Raw genomic sequence first — 9,365 nt, 5'->3', positions numbered from 1 at the left:
GAGAAGCAGAGTACAGAGCAGCAGCTGGAGCAGCTTAGGAAAATACATGGTTAAAACTTTTGATGGAAGATTGGCACCAAAAAATTGAGTATCTAATGCCACTTCATTGCAACAATCAATCTGCGATTTGCCTAGCAGAAAATTCGGTGTTTCATGCTAGAACAAAGCATGTGGAGGTACACTACCATTTCATTAGAGAGAAAGTCTTGAAGGAAGAAATTGAGATACAACAGATCAAGACAGATGACCAAGTGACAGACTTGTTTACAAAAGGGCTGAATACTGGCAAACATGAGAGTTTTCGCTGTCAGCTCAACATGGTGCAACGAATGAGAACTAGTGCTGAGGGGGAGTGTTGAAATATCATCACTATCCCAATAGAGTCAAGCCCAATAATTGTACGAGCCCATTGTATATTTATTTTAGTAGAGATTTTAGGAAAGAGATCTAGATATTTTAGGAGAGAGATTTAAATATTTTAGGAAAAAGATTCAGATTTGTTAGGTTTAGATTTAGATTTGTTAGCTATAGATTGCTGAAGCTCTAGTATACCCCTCCACCCTACCTAGGTTATTCATCCAAGAAATAGTGCGAGTGTCTTGTATAGAGTGTCTTGTATTCTCTTTTCGATTGGTCTTAATAAAGAGTGCGAGTGTTTCCTACAAATAGTTGTGTTCAACAGCTTCCACGTTGTCTACCTCAAAAATTTTATGAGTAGAGTATTTTTCCATCTTTTATCGATGTCTTCGTCTGAAGCGCTTGATCGAGTGGCTCCTCCTTCTTTTTCTTGCGTTGCTCTTGTGCCTCGAGAGAACCGGCAAGCTCATCGACTGTGAACTTCGTCAGGTCCTTCGACTCTTCTATGGCACAAACAACATTCTCGAAGTTGTCTGTTAACGACCTCAAGATTTTTTCCACAACCCGCGTTTCGGGTAACATTTCTCCATTCCGATTTAACTGATTCGCCCTGGTTTGTACACGAGTAATGTAGTCAGATACATTTTCTGACTTCTTCATCTTCATGCTCTCGAACTTGCCACGCAGAGTCTGGAGACGCACTTGCTTGACTCGGTCAGTTCCTTTGAACACCTTTTTCTAGAGTGTCCCACGCTTCTTTTGAAGTAGTTGCCCTTGCAATCTTCTCAAAGCCCGACTTGTCAACAGCTCGGAACAGCATGTATAATGCTGCCTTATCCTTTGACCGTAATTCCTTTAGCGTCTTGTTTTGAGCCACTGTATAACCCGTGGTATCAATCGGTTCTTCGAAACCATCTTCGACCACCTCCCATGCATCTTGCAAACCGAGAAGAGCTTTCATTTGGATGCTCTAATTCTCGTAGTTCGTGTTCGTCAATCATGGTAGCGGCATTTGTCCAATCATGTTCGCCATCGGCTCTGATACCAATTTGTTGAAATTAAATTGCTATGATACCAATTTGTTGAAATTAAATTACTATGATACCAATTTGTAGAAAAATAAAGTCACTCCGATACCAACTTGAGAGAAAAAAACGCTCACTCTGAATCTAACTCGTTTAGATAACTCTCACGAAAGGGGAGAGACAAGGAGACAAAAGAAATTTGCCAAAAAGGGTTTGTATTACTCAGTAACTCATTACTCTCTATTTTTTTCTCTGTCTGCTATTACATCCATAAATGAAGCACTTTTATAAGCTTTCCCGCCAAAATTGGCCTTAACTACCCATAATTTTATTAGCCATTTCCTCTCTTTGAGTAATTTTCTCACCCATTAGCTCTCATCTACTCTAAGATAATTATGCCACTTTGACTGAATTAAAAGAAAAATCAAAACAAAAAAAAAATCATTTAAGTTTATTTTCCAATTGCATATGCCTCAACTTAGCTTGAATGCACACTCTTGGTGTGGTGGATAACATAACACTTCTCAATCTTGGCCAAAATGTGGCCCGATGGGTGTCACTTGAGGGTCACCCCTTGTCTGTCTTCCATGTGTGGATGACAACCTACTTTCTCTTAGTGAGGTTGTGACACTCTGCCCCACTAACCTATTCATCGTCCTTGATGACTCTCTTGGGGCACAATCGATATCGTCAATTGTGACATGCTACACGCGGAGGGAGGTGTACTCGCAGTTTCTGGTTGGCGCGCTGGGTCTAGGTGGGACGCGAGTCGGAAAAATCTGGACCTGGTATGGGTTGTATTTGAGGTGGGATGTCTCGTGATGTGGTTGCTGAACGCAGACGCATGCTAGACATGCGCTTTGGGCTGAAGGCATCTGTGGGCTGCGGGGGTCTGCACACTTGGGTGCGCTGGTGGATGGAGTTCATCTGGGCTGAAACAGAATTGGGTCTGGGCTACAACGTCTACATGGGCTGGCTGATGGATGTGGATTTCGAACCGAGCGAACTAGCTCTGGCTCTGAAGTCTAAGGCACAGATTCGAGGCCTTTTTCCAGATTTTTTTTCTTTTTTCTTTTTGCCACTATTTTCTACCGATGTTTGGTCAATTTTAGTTGATTCTTAGCCCCTTGGAGTGTTGAGGTGGGATATATGTATTACTCCAAATAACATACTGGGAAACTTTGTAGCATTCAACTCATAATTATGTCTCAGACCAAATGACAGGAGGTGAAGAAGAGAGACTGACAAGAGGTCAGAAGAGGAGAGAGAAAGGAGGTCAGAAGTTGCAAAATTCGATTGAAGAAAAAAGGATCCATCGGATCCGGATCCGGGTCAGATTCAGGCAACAACCCACGCCAACGCCGGAGCCCAGATCTGCAACTCCTCAGCCCGCGAACCCAGCAACCTGTAGCAACGCCTCAGCCCACGTTGGCTCAATACCCATGTCAGCCCAGACTTGCAGTAGCCGCGACCCACGCACCCGCGTTGGCTGGCCCGATACCTGTGCCTCGACCCGAGAAGTGTGTCGCGACGTGTACCTCTCTCACGGAGACACGTGTCACCACTTGCAGCAAACAGTTCTTCAGCTTCAGCAGTTTGAATCGGCTCGGCTCTAGCTCGACTCGGTAGCTCAAAAACCTGTTATTCGGCTTGGGTTGTACAAAATTATACCGATCCTTACATTTTTTACCCTTTCGGAGCTGATTTTGACCCAAAATAAGGTAATCGAGGCCATTAAAATGACTTATTTCACAAATTGAAGTTGAATTTATTTTAGAATTGTGAAATACTAATGAAAGGCGATGCAAGACCTAATAGGATACGATCCCCGATGACATTTGAAACAGTTTCAAGGAACGAAAACTTAGCAAACAAATCAGTAGCCTTAGTATAGAACAAACTAGACAATTGTTTGATGTATGACAATATGTGCGTAGTAGCACTGGCACATGTCATTTATGCTTTATGCTGATGATGTCTTGATGATGATTTATGATGTATGATGATGTGTATAAGTCTATGATGACATTTGATGATGTTTTACGATGATTATGATGTGTTTATGATGACGATGCATGTTAATATAATGATGTAAGATGTTGTTATATCCTTAATATGACGTAAGTTCCATATTAAGATGAGAAGCATGTTATGAACGTCATATTGCATTATGAGGATGATTTTCACAAGGACATAACCTTGGTTAATATTAATGATAATGAAAAGAAGAAGACTAATGCATGTATATTACTCATATTAATATAAGGATGGAATTAGGGTGGTGTCATAAATATGTTTTTAAAGACGAGAAACCACAGGGAATTTATGTATTGCTGTGTGTACATAAACATCGGGATACTTCTCTTTTTACGATGATAATATTAACGCATACACTACGATGATAATAGTGATCATGTTGCGCATGACACTCAGGGGTATGCTGACCTCTAAATGTCACTACGGACAGTTAGCTCGACTATGATGGGTCTAGGGGGAGTGCGAACTGCTTGGGGATTCATACTCACACATGTGGGTTGTGTGTAGGGAATTACTGCAAATCCAATTTAGTCTGGACTAGAGGCTACCCCTAGGATGATTTTAATGATAGGTTCTTAGAGCATGACTTGCATGTGTTGCATTTTTACGGCCTCTATAGAGGGCTCACTTACTGAGTATTTTTTGAAATATTCAGGCCGTGTGCTATATCATTTTTCAGGTAAAGACAAGACGCATGGCTGACGACTTTTAGTCCAATATCACTCTCCTATAGTCCAATATCATCCTTTTTGCTCTCTATTTTGATTAGGTTTGGGTCTTTTATCTTATAAAATTTGTATAGATATATTTTGATTGATGTAATCTTTTATCTACTTTAATGTTTTCTTGTCCCTTATATTCTCTCTTTATCACTTTTTCTTTTTCAGTTCCTAATATATGCTTTTACAAGTACACTTACAAAATATATTTAAATGTTAATTAATGAGGAGAATTTGATTTTTTTTTTTTTTAATATACATTTTAATAGATAAACAAAAATATAATATAATTTTCTACTTACCTCATTTCTAAAATTCAAATTTCGATATTACAACATAGTATTCAATCTACTCAAACACATAACAAGAAATATGTAAATATATATTCACCCATTTAGCTTCCAAAATACGGACTTTTCGACCCATTTAATTGTCAAAGGAAAATCTCTCTCGTTTCTTATATGAATGTCCATTTCCCATTTCGACCCTTAAACGAAAATGGCCACATGAAACAGATAAACAAAGAAGTAGTAATCCTACACTACTGATCATGATCATGGCGTCTGAGAGATCTTTGAAGTTGAAAGAAGGTTGGTGGCCAGAGAGCATCAAAACCGATGCTACGAAGAGTTGAAACATGAGAAAGAAAAAATGTCAAAAACGGTTAAGAATGAGAAGTTCTAATACCATGTTAAGAATGAGGAACCGTAATGGAATTGAAAGTCTGATTTTCATTAATGTTCACAACTGTTTTAACATAGTACGAACTAAATTCTAAAAATAAGATAAAATATTCTAAATATACGGTTAAAAGTGTTTAAAATATATTTTAATAATAACCTTGTAGATATTGAAGACATGTTCTGAAACAGCAGGGGAGCTCAAACATGATGGTGAGCTGAAATGGTTTTGCCGTTGGATGAGGAATCAGTGGTGGTATCGCCGCCACCTGCTGCAACGACAACGGGACATGGGGTTAGGTTTGGACCCAAAAAAAAGCTAAATGGGTTCACGGGATTTATGCATAGTAGCCTCATTTGGGGATTGGATTGAGTATTTGAGATAAAACGTCACGAGGATTGGATTGAAATTCGACTCGGCGAGAGGAATTGGGTCTCGGATTCTAACGATTGACTCATCCCGATTCAATTTGAATCAGTTAGTGTCTATCTATCTTTTACAAAACCAACCTAAGTCGAATCATGTCAATTTTGCATTAAAAATTGATTCGGACTCATTTTGACTCATAAGTTTACTGAAAGTTAATATATTTAAAGAGCGTTAAGGTTCGGGCCCTAATTTTTTGAAAGTCAGAACAAAAACAACTTTCTTCCAATTTTGTTACCCTACTTTTCATATGCGTTGTCTTTTAAAAATGACTTGACAACATTTAACTAAGATTCTTTTGTAGGATACCAAAAATCCATTCCACTATGTATGGACAAGTAGAATGCACAACATGAACTAAAAGTGGTCATCCAACGCACAACAAGTACTCAAATAACTATAAGAATGTCCTATTGTGGGTCTTGCGCAATGAACCCTTTTATCGATCTCATCTGTTTGAACACAAATTATCATTTTCATTATCATTTCAAATGTTGATAGTTTGATCTCTTAACCCAACAATAGACGAACGGAAGAAAAAAAAATATAATGGTTTCTTTTAATTTCAATCTGAAGAAATTGGAAAACGTTCATATAATACCTTACATACTCTTTCCATCCAACATTGCTCGTAATAAAAATGATATCTTATTTTATTTCATGGACGATTAGATTATGTTATCGCAGACAATGAATGGAAGTAGTGGTCGGAGTAGCGGGTCGGGTGAATTAGAATTCCCTAGGATCAACGAATATGGAGAAGCTGGGCGGCGATTTAGTCCAATCGCCGAGGGAGTTGTTGGTGTAGCCTTCACCAAGGCGTTTAATGCACCATAAATCCTCCGGACATGACAGTTTTTTCCAATGTGGAATGTCGGATTTGAGCGGCTCATCGTTTGAAACCTCCGTAGCCACCACACCACAGCCACGCTCCTTTGCCAAATTGTGCGCGTGGTGGCAAAGCGCCTTCATTAGCTTCCCTGCGAGTGGGCCTTCTCCTCCTACCCCATACAAAAACAGCACTCCAAATGGCCTAAACACCTCCGGAACTGACGGCAGCCGCAACCACGGCAGCCCTCGATCAATCACACGGCTGAGTTTTGCCATCGCTCGCTTCACCACGGACACGCCACGCACTTCCAGCGCATACACGTCCTTGCAATTCCACGCGCTTAAAACCGCCCACGATTCAGGCAGGCACGACAAAAACCGATCAGACTCGACCCACAACCCATCTGTAAAACTCCCACGTGGCACTGCTAGAAATGTGCCGAGGCTTAGCCGATTGGAGAGCACCGCGTCAATGTCGCGCGGGAAAAACTCCGCCGTCGCGAACCGACACCGATACAGTATCTCGGCGACAGTCAGCTCGAGCTGGAGGATGGTGACTTGGTCGGAGAGGCGGAGTCGGTGGGCGAAAACAGGGTTCACGAGAATCGACGGCGTTCTGAACTTGGAATAGCCGCATTTATGAGTGAATAGCTTAATTGAAGCGACGTTGTCAATCTCTGTAGCTATGTATGAATATTCCGCTTTCTTCTCTCTGAACCATTCCTCCATTCGCCTTACCAGATTCAATCCAATCCCCAATCTCCTACAAATACAGTATCAATTCTTAGTCTAATCTATGAATACTCTGTTTTTCCGAATACTCTGTTTTCTCTTAATGTATGAATACTCTGTTTTTTGTTTTGTTTGAATTCCTTACCGGTGATCGGGGGAGACGCGAAGGCCTAAGATGTAAGCGAGTTTGGTGTAAACAGGGGCGAGCTGGGGGAGATCAGAGGCGTTAATTCCGGCATTTCTAGTGGATTTAGAGCAGCAAGTAACAGTCTTGATGCAGCCTCTGATCATGCCGACGATCTCGTTGTGGGCGGCAATTTCCGCGACCTGAATGAATGAATGAATGAATGAAGTGTTTGAGAATTGGGGATGAAATTTGAGGGGGAGAAGAAAAAGGGTGGGGGGGAAAAGAGTGTTACGAGCATGAGAAAGGCAGGGGAATGGCGGACTCTGCAAATTGGGTCACCGAGGAGATCGGTGAAGAGGGAGAAGTTCTTGTTTTTGGTTGAGCCAACTTCGCATCGTCGTTCAACATCTTCAACGGCAGTTCTGTCTTTAATGGGGTCGAATTCTCTGATGAGAATTTGAATGTTGTTCTTCCTCTTCTTCTTCTTCTTCTTCTTCTTCTTGTGGTCTGCCATGGCGGATTTGAGAAACAGAGGAGGAGGATGCTACAGAGAGGGTGGGTTCATTTCACTATTGGAGATGGGAACACGAGAACGACAAAGAGTTGAGGGATTGTTGGATTAAGATCAAAAAAGAAAAGGAAAAAAAAAAAAAGAAACTTTTTCTGTATGAACCGTTGTGTTGTGTGGATGGTATTTATAATGGTGGCTTTAATAGTAATTTGGGGCTTTGGGGGCTTTCTTTTCCGCTTGTTGCTGCTGTCTTTTTGTCTCTCTCTCAACCCCACCTTCCCCTCCTTCCTTCTTTCCTTTGTTTTTGTTAACACATGAAAGTGTATTTTTTTAAACAAACTACTTGTTGCTTAACCCGATTTCATCTTTCACGGGCGGAGCGGAAATGGAGAAGCACACCTCCTGTTTCATATTCTATCATCATAAGAAATTTCATTTATTTTAGTGGAGTTTCCAAAAACGTGGATTAATCGATGGGGCGAGACGAAAATTGTGACAGTGTTAGGGTGGATGACGGGGATGAGAAATGTCATCTATATCACCGCACATAGTAGAGACATTGTAGAGATATATTTAAGAAAATGTCTTCAAATCAATACGAACCAAATATTAAATAAAACAAAGTAAATATTAAAACGACAAGACCCCTACTAATCTAAGGTCTAAGAATTTAAATACAATTATCCTAAACATAGAAGTAGCACACGGCTTGAGTATTTTAAAAAGTAGTCGATAAGTGACCTCACTAGGATCAAGGAATGCAAACACATGCAACTCATGATTACGGACCTATCGTTAAAACCATCGTAAGCGTGGCCTCCAGTCTAGAAAAATTGGATGCGTAGTACTTCGACACACGACCCGCATGTGAGCGTGAGCCCACTAGGCGGTTCGCACACCTCCTGGGCCCATCATAGTTGAGCTAGTTGACTATAGCTAAACGTCCAAAGGTCAGCAAACCCTCGAATATCAAATGTGAGTGCCTTACCTTCTATGCGCTCGGTGTCGTCGATTACTTGCACCACGTATGCACCATTTGTCATAGCATGCTCGGGAGGGTCCCTATATCTCGTCGACGTCTTGCTCTTCGAAAAATAATCGTTCGCCTTCTCCTTGCTTCTCTCTTTCTCTCACTTTCTATCTCTATAGGTGAAGTCTCCGGGATACGTATGGCTACGTGGGGGCGCTTTGTAGGAGGGTCATGGGTAGGTGGTTGGTTGCCTGAGATCTCTAACACCTCGCCATAAATCTCTAGGTCTTTCGGTGACGGAATCATTTTTCTTTTTTTGAATTGTTACAGGTTGGGTTGAATTTTTAGATAATTGAAAATTTGGGTCACTCTGTGTAGGTTGAGTGTTGTAAGTTGTCATGGATATGTATTGTCATAACTCTCCTTTAGTTCATAACTTCATATTCTCCTTTATTTTGGTTCATAACTCTCATTTAGTTCATAATTTGTTTGTTCATAACTCTCACTTAATTCATAACCCTTTTAATTCATATTCTTAGTTCTTAACTCTCACCTAATTCATAACTCTTTTAGTTCATGTTCTCGTTTATTTGGTTCATGTATGAGAATTAGTATTGTTATGCCTATATAAAAGCTTGTCTAGCATTGTTTCGAGACATAGAGCCATTGTCATTTTGTATTTAACTTTGTAAGAGAGACTTTGTAGTGTGAGTGTGTGAAAGCTACACTTATAAACACTTTGGTTATGCGGCTACTACTCGTGGATGTAGGTGAATTTCTTCTCTTTCAACCACGTAAATCTTTGTGTTTTTTTGTTTAATTTGTATTTGTGGGTGTGTGAGTGTGATTGATCTTGCTTCTGCTTGTGCTACAACAATTGAGTATTAGAACATTTTTGTTGTGACATTAGAGTACAAAAGAGTTGTTTTCATCCCAAAATAAGGTTACA

General features: G+C 40.4%; 1 protein-coding gene across 2 annotated transcripts; it reads right to left on the bottom strand.

The window, feature by feature from the left end:
• Positions 1 to 5,877: 5,877 nt before the first annotated feature.
• LOC111777515 (putative N-acetyltransferase HLS1) lies at positions 5,878 to 7,580 on the bottom strand. Of its 2 annotated transcripts, none has more exons than XM_023657160.2 (3): positions 7,228 to 7,580; positions 6,954 to 7,135; positions 5,878 to 6,839 (listed from the first exon to the last, which is right to left on the bottom strand). In XM_023657160.2, the coding sequence occupies exons 1-3, from the start codon at positions 7,447 to 7,449 to the stop codon at positions 5,975 to 5,977; spliced, it is 1,269 nt and encodes a 422-aa protein (XP_023512928.2). In that variant the 5' UTR covers positions 7,450 to 7,580; the 3' UTR covers positions 5,878 to 5,974. The 2 variants fall into 2 exon arrangements, with proteins under 2 accessions (XP_023512928.2, XP_086974493.1); XM_087118367.1 differs by having other exon boundaries at positions 5,878 to 6,836.
• Positions 7,581 to 9,365: the final 1,785 nt, after the last annotated feature.

The sequence above is a fragment of the Cucurbita pepo genome, chromosome 16, assembly GCF_057944985.1.
Source record: "Cucurbita pepo subsp. pepo isolate OVF chromosome 16, ASM5794498v1, whole genome shotgun sequence".
In the NCBI taxonomy this organism is placed as follows: domain Eukaryota; kingdom Viridiplantae; phylum Streptophyta; class Magnoliopsida; order Cucurbitales; family Cucurbitaceae; genus Cucurbita; species Cucurbita pepo.
The sequence above is the reverse complement of the archived record's forward strand: the minus strand, read 5'-3'. Positions and strand labels throughout refer to the sequence as shown.